General features: G+C 34.7%; 1 protein-coding gene across 2 annotated transcripts in view; it reads right to left on the bottom strand.

Annotated features, from left to right (window-relative positions):
* The window catches only part of LOC113059349 (raftlin-like), an 87732-nt gene that overhangs the window by 24543 nt on the left and 42898 nt on the right, over positions 1–20291 (bottom strand). Inside the window, exons 3-5 of one of the 2 annotated variants that reach the window (XM_026227794.1) lie at positions 17891–18068; positions 6761–6869; positions 3714–4143 (exon numbers count right to left, since the gene is read on the bottom strand). In XM_026227794.1, coding sequence (XP_026083579.1) covers positions 3714–4143; positions 6761–6869; positions 17891–18068 — 717 coding nt within the window. The remainder of the gene's footprint in view (positions 1–3713; positions 4144–6760; positions 6870–17890; positions 18069–20291) is intronic. The other variant, XM_026227796.1, reaches the window with a different exon arrangement.

The raw sequence follows: 20291 nt of genomic DNA, 5'->3' as shown, positions 1-20291 counted from the left end.
TTCACAGTACATGTGCATCACTTTATAACAGACTGATAAAAAAAAAAAAAAAAATTCTGCCCTTTTTTTATGACATGTATCCCCTCATTTTAATTACTCCCATGCAAAAAATTTATTTATGTATTTAATTGTGAAATATCTATGCATCAGAGTAGTATTTGTTGTACTGACCTTATTGAATTACATTTTTTAAAATGTATTTTTCAAACAAATTCCCATATTTTTTATTTTATATATAATTTTGTAGTTTTTAGTATATATTTATAAAAACATTTTACAGTACTCTACAGAAGCTACAAAACTAATTTATGGACTAAGTAACAATTTGTTTCTTTCATGCAAATGTTAAAGCTGTATTGTCTTAGTTTTAAATAATATTGGCTTTTTGAACACAGCACCATATATATTTTTGTCCCTTTAAAAGTACTTTGCAATGTGATTTGGATAACATGCATATAATATGTTATGTGTAATTTAAAATCATATATAATACAAAAAGAGGGGGACAAAAACCCTGGTGTCCATCAAAGTCTCATTTATTAAATGCTGGTACCATCACTGAATCATGATACCACCATAGTATTTCTATAATTAGGAAAACATCAAGAAACCTAGAGTTTCAGAAGTACAGTATCACTACTAACTCAGAATTGTCATAGTAGCCTATCTTAAAGTAGCATTTATTTGAAATGAGAATTTGGGGAAATGGGATATAAGTATTTTTAATATTTTTTTTTCTATTCTCTATTAAAGTTTCCCTTATAATACAGCTGTCTGGTTGCAGCTCTAAATACAGTTCATTAGACACAAAGTCATGCTCTCCACACATGAAAGCCACTGTCTCTGTGACATTCCCTAACTTTCAGAGGGGCTTGGTAAAGCACCGGACATTTAGTGGAGCAACAAGTACACAAATGACCCCGTTACATGCTTCCAGGCTCGATGTGATCAACCCTTTTGACAAGGTCAAACACGCTGGATCTCTGCAGTTAGCACTGCCAAGGAACGCGACCTGTCATCAAGTGTTTGCCTAATCCATGTCTGAATTGCATCATCATCATATCAACAAACAAACTCATGCCCACAAGTCCTGACCTTGGCGATAACTGTGGAAATATCTGCATGTGGATTGCATCCCACCGGCTGACTGCCGAAGTTTCAGATATACTGTAAGGCTCAGATATAAATAGATGATTTTTGACTCAAAGGAGCAAATTCTGGAAACCCTTCAAGACAGCATGTCTATTTTTGCATTGCTGTTGCTTTCTGCTGGATTCCCTTAGTGATGAACACAGTCCAAATGAGCAGATGCAATTCACATTTAGTTAATTCCCTGAAAAATTGGTCAACTATCATTATCAATGCTATTTTAGTAGATTTAAGGTACTATTTTAGATTTTATTAATATTTTGAATTATTTTCTTTGAAGGCACTTAATAAGTAATCCCTTTATTTTATTTCTTCCATTTCATTTTAATTTACATTTAGTTATTTTTGCATGAATAATTATATATTTGTGAATCAACATGATTTTTGTATTTATTTAATTTTATATCTTCAGTATTTGAATAGTTTTGGTATAGGAATTAATAGTTAGAAAATGAGGTATATAAATATATACTTTAATTATTAGATTTTTTTTTTTTTTTTTAGTTTTAATTATGTCGTTGAATTTTATATTTTAATTGTAAATGTCTTTACAGTTTTTATTATTTTCTATTTAGGTTTTATTTATTTTAATACATCAAGTTCTAAGTTGAAGAATTGTTTCAACTAAATTAAAATGAGAAATGGTGCAAAAAGCTCAAATCAAATACTTGTAATTTTTTTTATTTAAGTAAATGTAAGTATTTTTATTTTATTAATAAATGAAAATTTATTTTTATGGTTTTAACAAACATTTATTCAAATTTATTTCAGATTGGATATAAATAATTCCTTACATATATATATATATATATATATATATATATATATATATATATATATATATATTTTTTTTTTTTTTACATTTTTTTTTTGCTAGATAATTTATGACTACAACCTGAACGGCTTCTCATTAAAATAATGACATAATTTTAATGATCCTATGATAGACTTCACTCTCACGTTCTTATTTCTTTTTCATGTCGGTTTAAAATATAAAGAATATTGAATATTGGCCTTTCAATTTTCATTTTACTATGTAAAGCTCTTTGAATTACTGCTGTGCATGAAACAAACTAAACATAATCTTGTCTTTTCTTTCTGTCTGCAGGTTTCTCTTGATGGCTTTGCAGCTGCATGTAAAAGATCTTTGACAAAGGACCCTGACAAACCTCATCTGAGCTCTGAGCATTTCACACTGACCAGCAGCGTAATGTTTTATAGATGTTCACCGGGAGCATTAGAGTGACTTGAGCGGGGAATGACTATATTTATCAGTAGTGGCGATAAGTCATAAAGACCAAAGGACTCCTGGCAGCTGTCATTTTGTGGCTGAATGAGAAAGATTGGTGTAGCGTGAGGCCACCAGTGGCGACAGTAGAATAATTCCACTGCTGACGAAGTCACTTCCACATCCAGATGGAGACTCGGGCTGCCGGCACAGGACTCCCAGCATGCATCATTCACATGGTACGGCGATTTCTGTGCACAATGCCACAGTTAAAAAAAAACAAAAAACTCCCTAGCTAATGTTGAGAATGAGGTTTGCCATCTGGTTACAGGCGGGAAAGGAAGGGTGAACAAAGCCTAATCTAGCACCCGCTGTGTGGGTTTTTGTAAACTTTGTGACAATGCTTTTCTTGAGACAAAAAAATGACTAAATCAGATTAGGAGGATGCTTCACCTTCACTTCACATGTGACACCCAGAACACAAATGAGTTTGGATCTTTCTGAGAAAAACAGCTGGCATTAGGACTGAGAGATATATTTCTGACTGTTATGCTGTCAATATTAAATTAAATATTGTGACCAGTTCATTAAATGACTTTAGTTTCACTAAATATGTCGCTCTGCCCATGTAAATGGACCAATGATCATAAATGACTAAATGCAAGAGCAGGAGATGAGGTTATGTTTAGTTTAATGGAAACTGAACGCACAATATGTTGACTTCTAACGGCATGTTTTTATAATGTTGATTAGTTTATTTGTCTACCATGAAATCATAGGCTAATGTCATTGAATAATAATAATTGTGGGGCTTTATTTGATAAATATTGATATGCAATTAATCAAAATAATAATGTAATTCAATTTAATTGAATTTGTAATTGACTGACCACCCTAACATTAAAATTAAGTTTTTCAAAACTGTCAAAAGAGATCTGTTTTATTTAAATTAAACATTACAGTCACTTTTTAAGCCAAATTTAATCAGATTAAATAAAACAGCAGAACACACACTTTAAAAAATATGTTGGGGTCAGTAGGTGTTTGATCACAGGAATAAATTACATTTTACAATATATTCAAATAGGAAACAGCTATTTTGGAAGTTTTGGGAGTAGAAGAGTCTTCTTTTTAAAAATCATTAAAAAAAATCTTACAGACCCGAAACTTATTGAAAGATATTAAATGCTTATATTGAATATTATCAAAAAATGTGCCAAAAAAAATCATCACCCAGCCCTGGCCAGTGTCATATGTTGTAACCTTCATTTGTACTCTTTTGTTAAATATTTTGTGAGATTTCATCAGACATAAAAGATAAAGAGGATCAACCCACCACTCTTAGTCAGGGCCAGCCTGCTGGGTTTCTGGGATGTGTCTGTGATTCTGGCCGTGTCGTTGTTGTTGTGTGTCAGTGTTTCTCCTTGCTGTGTTTCACCGGATCCTGGGTTCAACACGGCTGATGTCTCAACAGAGAGATCGTCTCCTCCGTCTCCACCTTCAGTAGCTTTCTCGTCTTCTCTCAGAGCCTCACCTCTCCCGTTTTTCCCTTCGTTCTCCGCTCCGGACTCGTCTCCCAGCTCCGGCTCCTCCAGGGGACTGGGACTGGCCGTCAGCCCCGAGCCGTGCAGCGAGCTGGGGCTGGAGTGCAGGGAGAGGGAGGGTTCCTCTGGTTCTCCGTGCCGGAGCACGTGTGGGCGTAGGCCAGCTGGCTCCTGGATGAAGCCCACAAACATGATTCCCTGATCCGCAGCATCCTGGATCTGCTGAGAAGAGAGAAATGAACAGAGTAAGTCTATATATTTTGCTTGCCAGTTTAGACAACATGAATTTCCGTGCTGGTCTGGTTTATCCTGCTTAAACAGTAAGATTGTTTACTGTAGCTGACAATAAAACAACTTGAAATCCTTAAGTCATCTTCCCCATGCGCTCTGAGAACAAATCAAACTTGTAACCACCAGTCATTAACATATGAAAGCTTTCACACTCAAGACAGCATTTCAGCTCTTTTTAAATATTATTGTGCTTGTCCATATATGTGGGATTTTTACACATACATTACTGTTCAAAGTTTGGAAATATATATATATATATATGTATTTTTTTTTTACATGTAATTTATTAATTTAGTCTTCAGTGTCACATGATCCTTTAGAAAACATTTTATTATGCTGATATCCTTCTCAATATTATTATTATCAATGATGAAAAGAATTTTGGAAAAATGTATTCTTTAATTTTTAGCAAGGACGCTGAGTTGATCAAAAGTGACAGTAGAAACATTTTATAATCTTACAATATCCACAAAAATATTAAGCAGAAAAAACTGCTTTGCATCATTGATAATAATAAGAGCCATTATTTATAATTAAGTAATAATAATAATTTAGCACCATGATTTTCAAGCAAAAGTCAGTTTTTTTTTTGTTTGTTTGTATTGTAATACTATTTCATAATAATACAGCTATAAATGCAGCCTTGGCGAGCATAAGAGACTTCTTTCAAAAAACAAAACAAAAAAAAAAACCTTGACTTGACTGCAAATATGACATCACATGGTTTACTGTGCCCTCATGTTTTTGGATTTGATTTACGTAGGTCTTGTTGTTGGTCCAGTTAAGCAGATCTCATAATGGTTCACAGACAACATCTTTTCATAATATTGTTGGTGTTCGGTAATATTTGCTGACATGGACGCCAGATAAACCCCTCACTGCGCCGAGGGCTTTGCGAACCATCATGTTTGATAAGAAGTTTCATTTCGAGAAAGCAGTTTCATTCATTTTCAGTTTCCTCATTGAAAGACCATTAAAACGATTGATATGCCACATTACCCTAACAATAAAACCCAATTCAAATACAATATATTGCAAAAGCGGCTTTCTTTCTTCAACACCATCAGCTGTTTGAAATTAGCAAGTGCTGATTACAATGGCAGCGGTCCGCCATCGACTGCCCTCTGCATCCCAAATCAGTCCAGCATCTACCACTTTATTGTCAGTTTGCGTTTGGAAGCCAATATTTGAATTCTCATCAAACCAAATTGAATCGTTAACTGTCAAGGAATGCTAATGATGCCATTTTCCATTATGCTGCTTTAATAAAGGCCAGCCCGAGGCCTGCCACCGCTATCTTCGCCCACACCAGCCGAATCAGTTTCCATGAGGTGTGCAGGTTACTTTCTCTCAAATTAAACCAGGAACAGGCCAGTCCTTTCCAGTCGCATTGTTTAATGCATATTGAACGCTGACGCTGGGAGTCCTGTCATTATATTTGCAACAATGATGCAAATGAAACTGCATAGATAAGAAGCCATTTTCTCACCATCGGTGAAGGGGCACTGAATAATTTCCGAGTTTGATGTGAAAGGGGGAAGGATCATTGTTGTGATGGATCATTGCGATTAATGACATCACAGACACACAGGTCTGTGATCTATATAGTGACTCCAAGAAGTAAACAGTCAATTTCATCACACTCACAGCGAGAATTCAGAGCAAAGTTTGGGGTCCGTAAGACTGTTAAATGTTTCTGAGTCTCTTCTGCTCATAAAGGCTATATTTATTTGATCAAAAATACAGTTAAATCAGCATTATTGTAAATATTATTACCATTTAAAATACTGTTTTTCTATTTTAATATACTTTAAAATATAATTTATTCCTGTGATGTAAAGCTGTATTTTCAGCATAATTACTCCAGTCTTCAGTGTCACATGATCCTTCATATATCTTTCTTATATTCTGCTCAAGAAACATTTCAATCATTATTATCAATGTTGAAAATAGATGGGCTTCATATTTTGGTGGAAACCATGATATACATAAAATGTCACTTTTGAACAAATAATGCATCCTTGTTGATTAAAAGTAGCAATTTCTTAAAAAAAAAACACATTAGTGTGTGTGTGTATGTGTGTGTGTATATATATATATGTGTGTGTGTGTGTGTGTGTGTCTGTATAATTTATGTTTGTTTGTTTTTGTGTGTTTTTTAAATGCTATTTGTCTTGATTTTTACTCTTTTTGGAATATTCTCCAAATAATTTTTGGAGTTATAGAACTGGCATATTCTGTGTAACAACTCCTTACACATAATCAAAAACCTCCTTGGTACACTTCAAAACCTTCTTGGTATTTTGCAATACAGACAAGTTTACCGAAAGATTCTGAAAGCACTTTACATGATTTTAAGGAGTTACCATATTATTTTCAGATTTTATAGTGTAACAATTGCTATGTTCTTTCTAGGCAGCATTTTAAAGCATCACTGACACACAAAGAAATGTTAAGCAACATGTTAATATGCCTGAGCAGATTTGAATATTAATGCTTCCGTCATGTGCTCTTACTGTGTTCAAGAAGCTAAACGGGAGGTTCTTACTTTCTTCACGTATCCTTGGATGTGCTCCGTGGTGGGAATCTGGTCTGCAGACATGCATTCCTCCAGTTTGAGATGGTAAGGCTCAAAGTCTGCCGGATTCTTCTCCCAGCTGAAGAGAGAGAAGGGAACACCGGTCAGTGTCAAACATATCACTCTTAAACAGGTGCAGAGCAGCGATACATCAACACCAAACTTCAAAAAGTTCATTTTAGCAACCTGATAATGCTTAAAGAAAGAAAACGTTAGTGATAAGATATAGAGAACATCTGTTCACAAGGTTTATTATTGGAAACATTTTTGCATAGCATTGGCAAGAAATGAGCTCTTGAAAGACACATTAGCACTAAATGAGCTGGTGTAATACTTGAGTCCTGCTTTCTGTCTCTGAGGTGATTTCCTCTGGCATTTTTAAAGGGGAAGTGTGTCATTTAGTCAATGTTAAAATACTTTCAATCCCAGTTAATATGCAGAGACAACTGTAAGTAAGATACTTGTAGGTTTAGTAAAGCATACCTACACACTCTAAGAAAAAAAAAGGTACAAAATCTTTCAATGGGGCATTAGCCTTTCAAAAGGTACTAAAATGTATCATTTAGGAACTGATATGCATATTTAAAGGAATAGTTCACCAAAAAAATTACAATTTGTTAAAGATTAACCCTCAGGCCATCGAAGATGTAGATGAGTTTGTTTCTTCACAAGAACAGATTTTGATAAAAAAAAAAAATAGCATTCCACTTGCTCACCAGTGGATCCTCTGCAGTGAATGGGTGCCGTCAGAATGAAAGTCCAAACAGCTGATAAATACCTCACAATAATCCACACCACTCCAGTCCATCAGTTAACATCTTGCGAAAAGAAAAGCAGTGTGTTTGTAAGAAACACTGATGGCACCCATTCACTGCAGAGGATTCACTGGTGAGCAAGTGATCTGTTCTGATGAAGAAACATACTTCATCTTCATATCAGATGGCCTGAGGGTGAGTAAATTTTCATTTTTGGGGGAAAGATTCCTTTAAGGTACCATTATGAACCCTTTAGAGATAAATAAGGTAAAAAGGAGTACAGTTTCCAAAGGTACCACCACACTGACAGCTTTTGTACTTCTTTTTTTTCTCTCCTCCCATATTCTGTGTACATGTGACATTTGGGACAGATATTAAACCCACGAACTCAGAGCTCGCAGTGCAGCAGGGCCCTGACTCACCTCTGTCATACACACACACACACACACACACACACACACACACACACACACACACACACACACACACATGAATTCACACTTCCCGCCAACACACGGCCATCTGCTGCCTGAACACATTCCCCTCATGGTGTTCCCGCTGCACGTACGACTGGATCCTGCAGCCTGGCTTTAACATGAAGATAAACGAATCCAAGCAGCGTATGAGCGGCAGAATGAAAGGCCTGTCTAATTAACAAGTTCATTTAGTGTTATTAACAATAAAAAAGGACAAAAAAACATTCTTTTTGAAATTAATCATGGCCCCTGACATGTTGGTGAAATTTGTGATGTAAATAGATTAAAAAGATTTTTCTACCATCTGAGCAATTGTGAGCCTACAGTCCAAACGCTTGTGATGATACACAAAAAAAAATCTCACTACAAACACGAGTTTGGGTTCAGTATGATTACATATATTTATTTAAAGAAATTAATATTTTTATTCAGCAAGGATGCATTAAATTGATCAAAACTGAAACAGTAAAAGCATTTATATTATTACAAAATATCTCTATTGCAAATAAATGCTTTTGAACTTTCTATTCATTAAAGAATCCTGAAGATTTTTTTTCCAACACAAGAATAAATAGATTAATAAAACAATAATGAGAAATTATTCTTAAGCAGAAAATCAGCTTATTAAAATAGATTTTTTGATGAATCATGTGGCACTGAAAACTGGAGTAATGATGCAGAAAATGCATCACAGGAGTAAATTACATTTTACAATATATAAAAATATAAAAGGTTATTTTAAAATGTAATAATATTTTATAATATTACTGTTTTTACTGTATGTATGATTAAGTAAACTGAGCCTCGTGAGCATTTCTTTCCAAATATAAAAGGAACATTTTAAAACCCTTTCATAGTGCAGTACATGATGAGTTTGCCAAGATCTTTGATGTTTTAGATCCTTTATACCTCTGTCTTTTATTTTGCTGACCACTTGTTATGAGATGACCTGAGACTGCTCATACTGAGATCTCTAGGCTAATAAAACCCAAGCAAGAGACCTCAGCTTCTCCATTTGCTCTCCATCTGATCTCAATTGATTTATTTTAAGAAATGAAATTTCTGTTCAGTCACCCTGTGCATCCTGTGGTCACTATGAATTGTTTCATTCAAAAGAACCACATACTGATTCTTCTTTTGTGTCCCACTGAAAAATATACCAGCGTGATGGTGATTGAATAAAGTTTTCTTACTTTTGCGTGAACTATTCCTGTAAAGAGACTGCATTTGTGATATTTCTTTCCTACAGGCTTAATGCACCTACAGAAGAGTGATCCACAGTATTTGGCAGCACCGAGGTTTTTTGTGCAAATGCTTTAGCGGGTTAAACAGCAGTAACTTTGACAGAAAAGATCCAGCCGCTTGCTCACAGAAGTGCCGCTTCTGGGAATAAAAAGCTTTAAGCAACACTGATCTAGACTTCCTTTAGAAAGCGTTCGCTCAAAGGTTTCTCTCAGACACGGATCTTAGACACAGCTGGGTTGCACTGTTGGCAAACGCCTGTTTGCCTGCGGATCATCTTAGTTGGTGTGTGTGTGTGTGTGTGTGTGTGTGTGTGTGTTTTCACCTCTCTCTATCAATGCCCACAGGAATGCCGATATCACTGGTGCTGTCAGATTCAGTGTTTCCAGGTCTGGAGGCTACATCCAGCTGTGTGCGTGTGCAATTTCGGTGGCACTGCCATGAAAACAACCTTCGATGGTATCCATCAAACCTAGGTATCCCCATCTTTAATCGCTGTATTAATAATGGATCACATCTTTCTTGATGTCAGCTTATTTACAGAGCCATGAATAATGTTATTCAAGCATATCGGCCTTAATGGTTTCTGGTCTGTACCGTTACCCCTGCGCGGTGCACTGCAATTATCAAAAAATGATGCATACATCAGCCACCCTCGTCACTGAAGTGGAACTGTAACTAAAATTGAACATGGGGGCTTGACAGCTGACATTTGGAATTATTAACACAGTCAGCTACCGCACACATCCACTGCTGGGTTATATGTAATGCCCGGCAAATCGCTTTAAAACTGGCCTGCCGACTCTAATCCCGAGATCCTGCTTCACACTTGTGATGTTTGCGTCTACACGGTAGCGGTGGGCCACATCTGGTTTGGTGAGCTTTAGAGGGGAATCTGAATCCAACACTGCTACATGTGATTGACTGATGCCTGATCTCCATCCTGCTTCCTCTGTAGCTTCTACCTCGAACATACTGGTACTTATTGACTTTCTAGCAGCTTCCTGGTTAAATTACATTAAAGTGGGCAATATGACTAAAATCTTTACTGTGAAATAAATTATTTTTAACTAAAATATTTACCTAGATGTAAGCAATTTTAAGCATCTTTACCATGAGACAAGTTATTTTGATCCACTATATGTATTTTTTTAACCAAAATATTTAATCCCCCCAAAATATCCATAATATTGAACTAATATCTTTACCGGTATAAAAGTAATTTTAACCAAAATCTTTCTCTTGATATCAGTAATATTTGAAAATATCCATAATATTAAACTAATATCGCTTCCATGATACAAGTAGCCCTCCCCCGCAAAATCTCTATCATGATACAAGTAATTTTTGACCTACATTGTTACTACAATACAGGACATTTTTAACCAAAATGTTTACTTCAATACATGTGATTTTAAACCATTTTTAACCAAAAAAATTCCATGATATAAGTTATTTTCCCCCAAAATCTTTATCATGATACAAGTCCCTTTTAACCCAAATCTTTACACCAATATCAGTCATTTTGTACAAAACCTTTACCACAATTCAAGTCATTTTCAATAAAAAATCTTTGCCCCAATATACAGTGCTTTTCAAATAAAGTTGATGACAAGAATTTCAGATAAAATTTCATTTCAAAATTAAATTTTTATATATCCTTGTGAACATGGAACATTACTGAAAAGCAACTTCTCAGCAATAACATTTCTACCTGTGGAAGGTCTTCTAACAGTTTTAATTAGCTTGATCAAGAGAGACTAGCAGCCAATCATCCATCCATCACCACCAGCTCAGACCTGGATTTCACAAGAGATCATTCTTCCATCTCTCATTTCGTTCCTCGTCCCTTCTCCAGCTCTCGTCTTCTCTTCTGTATTTTTTGGGTCTGTTTGTTTTGGGAGAACGATGAAGGTTTTCTTTCATCTGCCCTCTCGTCTGTGATTCCTTGGATTGGCAGAGGAGGAGAAGAGCTGTGCCCTGTTTGATATCTCGCCTCTCTCTTGGTTTTTTTCACAGGTTTATCCCTCAGGGCCGCTGCTGATGCGAGCAACTGTCACCACGGTGACAGACGCCAAAGATAAAGCAAGGCAGCTTTGCTGGAGCCATCAAAGGTTGGCAGCTGCCTCAATACTACGATTCCTCCCAATACACGCACATCAACGTACACGTGACAGAAGTCAAGACTGATCTTCTTTCTTCTCGTTTTGCTCTTGGTCTCTTGAAGTCTTCACTATGAGCAACGCCCCAACATCACACCTCTTCTATGGATGAAACATGACTTGCTAAAGGTAGAGTTTACCTGAAAATTGTCATTATTTACTCACTCTCATGCTGTTCAGACCTAATTTGACTTTCTTTCTTCCACTGAAACCAAAAGGGAATCTTCAGGAGAATGTTCACACTGCCATTTTCCATATTACAAAATCATACAATCATACAGCTCCTAAATGACAAAGACACCAGAAAATAACCACAACAAGTAGACTACACGACTACAATTCTTTTGAGGTCATTAGATAATTTTGGCCACTAATCAATAAAAAAAAAAAAAAAAAAAAAATTCCCCTCATTAACATCCATGTTTGGCATCACTGATTTGTCAATATAAGTTAAATCTAGTTTAAAAAAATTACAATAAATATTAAACAAAAATGTATGTAGATATACAGTATTTATTATGAAATATTTAAATATGTGCTATCATTCAAAAGTTTGGGGTCAGATTATTGTTATTTTTTTTGTAAGTAATTAATACTTTTATTCAGGAAGGATACATAAAATAGATCAAAAGTGACAGTGAAGACTTTTATAGTGTAACAATTATTATTATTATTATTTTTATAAATGCTGTTTTTTGAACATTCTAGTCAAGAATCTTAAAGGTGTATCACAGTTTTCACAAAAACATTAAACAGCAACTTTTTCCATCATTTAAAATATTCATAAGCAAGATGGTCATATCAGAATGATTTCTGAAGGATCATATCTCACTGAAGCCTGGAGTAACGATGCTGCAAAAATAAACTATATTTTAAAATAAATTCAAACAGAAAACCGTTATTTTAAATAGCAAAAATATTTCATGATATTACTATTTTTATTGTATTTTTGATCAAATAAATGCAGCCATTTCTACATAAATTGTTTTTTTAAATTTAGATTTTTATTGCTTTTATTTATTTTATAAAACTGAATTTAATAGGGTACAATTAACAAATTTCAATGAATATATAAATGTATCTATAGCATATAAGTGAACATGTTTAGCTAAATCCTCCAGCCTTTTTGGACAGAAACAAGGAGTATCTACATTCCATAAATGTCCTCTTTTGTGTTCCACTGAAATAACCTGACAGCATTTGGGTTTAAAACTTCATTGTCATTTCAGGGTCAACTGTTCCTTTAAGATGAATGATGGAGTGTGTATGACTTCAATAATAGGTTTTTGCATGAGCATTCTTGCTTTTTAGTGCATGACACATTAACTTGAGTGGAGGTCGTGCCAAGAGTTCATCTTGACATCACTGAACTGTGTAATGTTACAGTACAGTTTACAGCTCAAGCTCATTCTGGCCCTCATAGAATGCTGCTTCAAGTGGAAAATTACACTCCTAAAAGAAGAGTAGCCAGAAGATTAACAGTAATATAGAGAGGATTTTTCCTTCTTAATGTTTTGTATTAAACCTTCATTTGCCAAGTTCAGGATTCCTGGTATGTCCATGAAACAGAATAATTCCAGTGCTTTTGAATTTGCTATCACTGTTCGGCCACGGAGCTGGAGTCCACACTGCATGTCAGAAGCCAATTGCATGAACAAGGTATCGGTCCCCAATTGGGAATCTTTACATGCATTTATGTGCATAAGCGGGCTCCGCATTGGATCCTAAAACATGCTATTTGTAAGACAACAAACTGTTAGAAGAAAGGGATCATTGGGGTTCTATATAGAACCATAGGGTTCTTTACTCAACTCCAAAGAACCTTTTATGCTAAAAAGGTTCTATAATGACAAGAAAAAACCCTTTTGACACAAAGGGTTCATATCTTGAATTTTGTGATCATTCACATGCATTCATAAATGCATTTGAATACACCGAATAATGCAGTGAAAGAACGCACTCAAAATGCACACGCGCACTAGTATGACTTCATCATGTAACTTTACATTAGCCTATGTGCACTTTTTAGGCACGATTTGTTTAGTTAAAATAAAAAATACGAGTTCACATTTCACACCTAAACAAGCATGGGAAACGTAATTAGAACTAGCTACTAAATTAGTTAAAAATGCCTATCCATATACAGCTATGATTTGCAAACCCCAAACTGACTCAAATGATTCACGATCCCGCTACGAACTCGCGAACTGATCCCCAAACTGACTCAAATGACTCGCGAACCTGCTTTGAACTCCCGAACTGACTCAAATGATTCGCGAACCCGCTACGAACTCCCGAACTGATTCAAATGATTCGCGATCCCCAAACTGACTCAAATGATTCGCGATCCCGCTACGAACTCCCGGACTGACTCAAATGATTCGCGATCCCGCTCCAACTCCCAAATTGGAGTCAGATTACTCAAATGATTCGAGATCCCGCTACGAACTCCCGAACTGCTTCAAATGATTCGCGATCCCTAAACTGACTCAAATGATTCGCGATCCCGCTACGAACTCCCGAACTGATTCAAATGATTCGCGATCCCCAAATTGACTCAAATGATTCGCGAACCTGCTCCGAACTCTTGAACTGACTCAAATGATTCGCGATCCCGCTCCGAACTCCCGAACTGACTCAAATGATTCGCGAACCCGCTACGAACTCCCGAACTGACTCAATTGATTCGCGAACCCGCTACGAACTCCAATACCGACTCAAATGATTTGCGATCCCATAATGCCGTAAAAGTGTGCATGTCCAGAGAAATAAGCAGCAGATGTTCATGTTAACAACTTCTTTAACTTGAGAAAACGCTGCTAATACACATACATTTGTTAATAAAGTAAATAAAACAAAAACATGAATGTTTAAATGCTCTGAATAAAAATAAACGATCCACTCGAAAGTCTTTTCGCGCTGTTTCATTTGTTTTGCAATTCTTAATTTTTGTTTGCAAAAAGCAAATGTATTTTCCTCAATACTTTAAATAAAATGTTTTAAATTAGTTTTTATTGTTTTTGTATATTTTAAACAAGGTAAATCTTTCTGATTTATTAAAATAAAAAGTCACATACATGGATTTTTCTGGGCTTGGCCCCGGATCTCCACTCACCCTAGAACCACCCCTGTTTGTAACCCAAGTTTCAGTAACATTAGAGGCCAGGGATCAGGATTATTTCCACAAGACATGAAGTAAGGTGAATTTACTTGCTTTATTTTACTCATTTGTTTGAAATAAATACAATATTTATAGATAAATGAAATAACTTGAAACTAACTTTTTAATTAAATTAAAAGAAGACTGTGATGGCATGAAGACACAATCAAAACTTTTTGGGACGTTGAAGGTGAAGTGTTTTATGCTCACCAAGGTTGCGTTTATTTAACAAAAATACAGTAAACAGTGAAATATTATCATAATTTAGAATAAATGTTTTATATCTAAATATATTTTAAAATATAATTTATTCCTGCGATGCAAAGCTGAATTTTCTGCATCATTATTTCAGTCTTCAGTGTCACTTAATCCTTCAGAAATCATGAAAATATGTTGATTTGCTGCTCAAAAATACATTTCTTATTATTAATCATATAATTAAAAAAAAATGTTGAGAATTGTTCTGCTAAATATTATTATTTATTTTTTTTGTGGAAAGTGTGGTCAATTTGTACAGAAATAGAATATTAAAAAAGAAACATAACCGAATTAACTAATTTGTATTATTATTATTATTTAAAATACATTTCTTTCCTCTCTCTTTAGAGCAATTTAATACATCCGTGCTGAATAAAAGTAAGCCCACATCTCCAATCAACAACCGATGGATAAAATCAACATGCACCCTTCATGTTTTTCTTTTTCAATTATATTGCACTCAGTTAGAATATGGAGTCATTATGGTAGTAAAAGATCCATCACTACTTCCTTTTCATCACAACTTTAAAATCCTTTCTCCAGCACCAGCTAATAAAGCCGTACTGTAAGTAAACAGGCTCTTTTCAAACCTGAAATGACACTCTTCAACTCTAAATATCCTTAGACTTCACAAAGGAAACAAAGGCTGTGATGCCTTATGCTTGTTTGTTGGCAGGTTTAGCAGTAACACAATCAGTTACATAATCATTCGACTCTCAGATCAGTGGAAACCTGAGGCTGAATCTGAGAGGTTCACAGATCTCCAGACTGAGCATCAGCACTGAGGTAAGAGAGGCCTTTACATGGGCCTCGGCCCCACCATCACCTTCCTTCCTTCCTCCAGGGACTCTCCTCTAAGAGGTCAGTGGGGTCAGACGCATGCCTGCGGTCTCAGATGCAGATGTGATTGTGGTGTGACTGTGTGTGGTGTGTGTGGGTGGGTGGACGTCAGCTCATTGTCTCCCGCTCAGTGCCCTTTACGCCGGTCTGGACGCTGTGTGATGGAGATCCAGCAGTGCTGCAGGCAGGAAGTGGATGTGACTTTGAGTTCTTGCCACTGTTTTGCCAGAGGATTATCGAACCGCTCTTTGACCTTCACCAACTCTGTGTGACGGACTGTTAAGTGTTAGCCTCATGCAGACAGACTCTGGACTAATGGCATGAAGGCTTTGCTGTCCACTGCTTGACTGACATTTGAAGCAGCCAATTGTATTTTTTAATTTTTATGCATTGGTTTATGTGGAATAGTTGCTCCCTCTGTAATAGACTGATGTGATATATATATATATATATATATATATATATATATATATATATATATATATATATATAATAAATTATATATATATATATATATATATATATATATATATATATATATATATATATAATAAAATATAATAAACTTTATTTTATACAACAGATTCTCAAATAAAATATATTTTAAGATTTAATTTATTTCTGTGATGGCAAAGCTAAATTTTCTCCTTAATATTTTTGTTGAAGCCATGATAAGTTTTGGATAAGTGTAAAGCTGTTTTGTTTTAGTATTTTTCTATTTTCATTTTATTTTCTGTTTTCATTTTTAGTCAAAGTTATAGTAATTTTGTTGTTGTTGTTGTTAACATATAATTATACATATAGTTTTGTTTTAAATTAAGATTTAGTTTCAATTTTAGTTGATTTAAAACTTCAACTGAAGAAATGTTGCATTTATTTTATTTTTATTTTATTTAAAGTAACGTTAAGGATATAATAAAATAATACTTACAATATAATAAAAACAGCATGTATTTAATATAAAAATGTATTTAAAATAAATATATATTTTTTAATGTTTAAATATATATTGACACTTTTGCATCCTAAGAATAAAAGCATTAATTCTTCTTTAAAATAACATATAAACTAGGGCTAGATGATTTATTGAAAAGTAATTGAAATCAAAATTCAGAACATGTAACCAACATAATTTTCCCATGTGGGTTACTTTAGTTTTTTGAATCCTATTAATACTTTGTCATACTATATGGATGTGTATGACCATTGCGCTTGTATCTTTTACAGCGTCTCGCAGGTGAGTCTCACGTTAAAGAAGAATACCTTTGATAGTTGAGTATATTTTCAGTTCAAACCTCGTTAATGAAGCATGAGGTTAAAAAAAAGAAAAAAAGGTAATTAATTGTAACCGAGGAAAATTTTTTCAATTAATCGAGATTTAGATTTAACGTCCTATTGTCTAGTCCTAATATAAACAAACATTCTGATAAACAAAAATCAATCAATCTTAAAGACCCCAAACTTTTGGACATTAAGGTAGTTTATATGCATCCAAAAGTAATATTTTACTGATCCTTTTACAGGTAAAGCTCATAAAACCTTTATTTACTTTTTCACCTCAAAACTCTCATTTTGATTCCACCGACCTGGTAAAGTTTGGTTTTTAAATCTTCCTCAAAAGGGTTTATTCCTTCAATGCAGTACGATATAAACACATCTTCCTTTCCAGGTGGACTGAATGTGTTCTTACTCCTGAATGATGTGCACAAGCTGAGCAGATCAGAAGTGGAGAGTTTGTGTGTCAAATGCATCTGACGCTCAACTGTGGGCCACTAATTTCAGAGTAGAGAAACTGATCAAAGAAAGTGGTGCAGAAATGATTCACAGCAGTCATATTGGTGAAAAAACCAAAAGATTATTCCTGTATATAATGCAGACTCTATTGAAGTCCAGTTATAATGCAATCAGCCTTCATAAAGAGAATGTGGCAGCACCAAATATATTCAACCCAATACATGCACATGGAGTCTTAAAGGTACAGTAGCATGAAAGCCTGTCGAAGGATCAGACAGAGGATGGAAAAATGCTCATATACACTTAATTATGATGTTTTTGGTGCAATAAACTAACATTATAGAGAGGACTAAAAGATCTCAGGCCAGAAAACAAAGATATAAAGTGGGATATGACCTCTGTAATAAATGTCAGCGCCACCTGTGGAGCTGAGAGCAGCTGTCATGTTTCCACTATGTGTGTTGTGACCCCACCTGTCAGAGACTTTGATGAGCACTGCCCGGTAGAGCTGGCGCTGGACGCTGGCGGGCTCGGGGCCACACGGATGGACGAAGGGGTGCACAGCTGCTAGAATGAAGCCCTGCTGGTACAGATCCTGCAGCTGAGACGGCAGCTCCCTCACTGAGGACAGGCACAGCGTGGACGTCCCATCTGCCAGAGGACACACACACACACACACACGGGTGAGAACACACACACTATACCACACACGCTCAGACAGGTCGAGTCCCTGGAGGACTGAACACTAACAAATAATGCTACATTATTCTGCATTTTGATGATTTATATTATCTATTTATGATTTATTGTTTATTGTCAAAACATTTAAACATATGAATAATGCAAAGCAGAGAGATCTGTGGTTATTCTGTTTTTTTTTTTTATATTTTCAAAATATTTTCATATATGGAAGCTTCAGAGCTTTCTATTGTTAATTTTTAGTTGTTATTTGTATTGTGAGGGTTTACACACTAATGTATGAAAAATAAGCAGAGGCTTGTATGATTCCTTTATTTAAATTTTATATATATATATATATATATATATATATATATATATATATATATATATATGTGTATATATATATATATATATATATATATATATATATATATATATATATATATATTTTTTTTTTTTTTTTTTGACAATAATAGAATAATAGCCTGAAAAGTCCCTATAAGCCAACAGCTCTTATATGTCCTAAAGATGTGCATTACTTTATAAATGAACAGAAAAATCATTATAAATCCAAAAATCAAATTGAAAACTAATTCCATAAAAAAAAAAAAAAAAAACTATAATAGTATATCAATGATACGTAACCCTGATTATTTTTAATCTTCTTCTTTCTTTTTTTTATTCATTACTTGATCAGACTGCCAGATTTTAAACAACATTACACATAATTGAATTAAAAATCCAAAATACACTATTTTATATTTAAGATTATACCTGGATGCCACATATGCATTGTGATAAGGTGATATGTATGCTAATATTTATCATTACAGAGTGCATACTGTAAGCTAGTAACTAAGTATTAAGTTAGTATCCAAACATAGCCAATAACTCGGAACTGAAAAGGTTAAGCTGGTTTGTGGGTGGTTTGTGAATAAGCTTTGCACAATTGGTGAATCATCCCAGAGAGAGAAACAGTCAGAGTTCGTCTGTCTGCTCAGATACGGCTCGGCGTCAAAAACACTGACATATAAACCAACCCAAACAGCTGCCTGGAGTGAGTTCTTCCAAAATAAACACATATACTGTGTGTCTGTGTGCAGTGTGCTGGAAGAAGTCAACCTGAATACTGAACTCATCCTAAAGATGAACAGGAAGTCATATGAGGTCACGCCGTCGAGCTCTAGACCCTTCTTCTGCTTTTTAATGTTAGAACAACTCTATATTTACACCCAGACAGATGTGTGTGACTCGACATCAGTTCTGGTAAGCGATACTGTGGTGTGGCTCAGCTATGAATACCAAACAAACGATAAAACCCTCATATTTCCAGATAACAATTTCAGATCCAGCTTGCAGGTGTATCATGGTCTATGACAAACTGTGCAATACTTATATTCTTTTTGCTTTAAATACGGCCCAAAAAATAGCTTTTTGCACCATATGCTCATCCCAAGTGGAGGAAATTGAGGAAATTTACCAGCCATAAAACTGAATTTTGCAAAAAAAAAAAAAAATTATTGAGTATAATATATATATATAAGTTTTTATCCTTGCAATATAATAATAACAATAATCTTAGAAGCCTCTGTTTATCATTTTTCATACAGTATATTGAAATGTTTTTAAAAATTGGTAAATAATATTTAAATATTCAATATAAAACAAAAAAGATAATAAAATAATAATTTCAAAATAAAACCATAGAAGCCTTAGACAAGTTAATCTTGATAAATAAGAGCTTTTTTTATTTTAGTATGTGTAACTTAATGGAAGAAATTACTATCATACTTAGCTTAAACATCTCAAACAGATAATTATTTTTCAGCCACTTGTATTTACTCACAAACGGTGCTAAAAACAAGTTCAACCCCCTTTTCTTTGCACTTGGTGAGTGTTCATTTTGCACCCTGGCTTGTACAAACAGAATATAAATCATAAGATCCAGCCGATAGAAAGGCCTGATTGTGGCTGTATGTATGTTCTTCTTTTCTCAGGCGTAATTCCAAAGCTCCATTGTAAAATAGCACACACAATAAAGCAAAGGGTGCTTCAGGCAAATCATTGGCCAACTAAAAATAATATTGGTTTGCTCAATCATTTTCTCCACAAGCCGTGAGATAAAACGAATGATGAGAAAATAGTCCACAGATACAAAAGCCCTCTAAACCGTATGTGCACGGTTGGATCTGT

Source organism: Carassius auratus, chromosome 41 (assembly GCF_003368295.1).
Source record: "Carassius auratus strain Wakin chromosome 41, ASM336829v1, whole genome shotgun sequence".
In the NCBI taxonomy this organism is placed as follows: Eukaryota; Metazoa; Chordata; class Actinopteri; order Cypriniformes; family Cyprinidae; genus Carassius; species Carassius auratus.
This window is presented reverse-complemented; position numbering and strand designations above follow the sequence as displayed.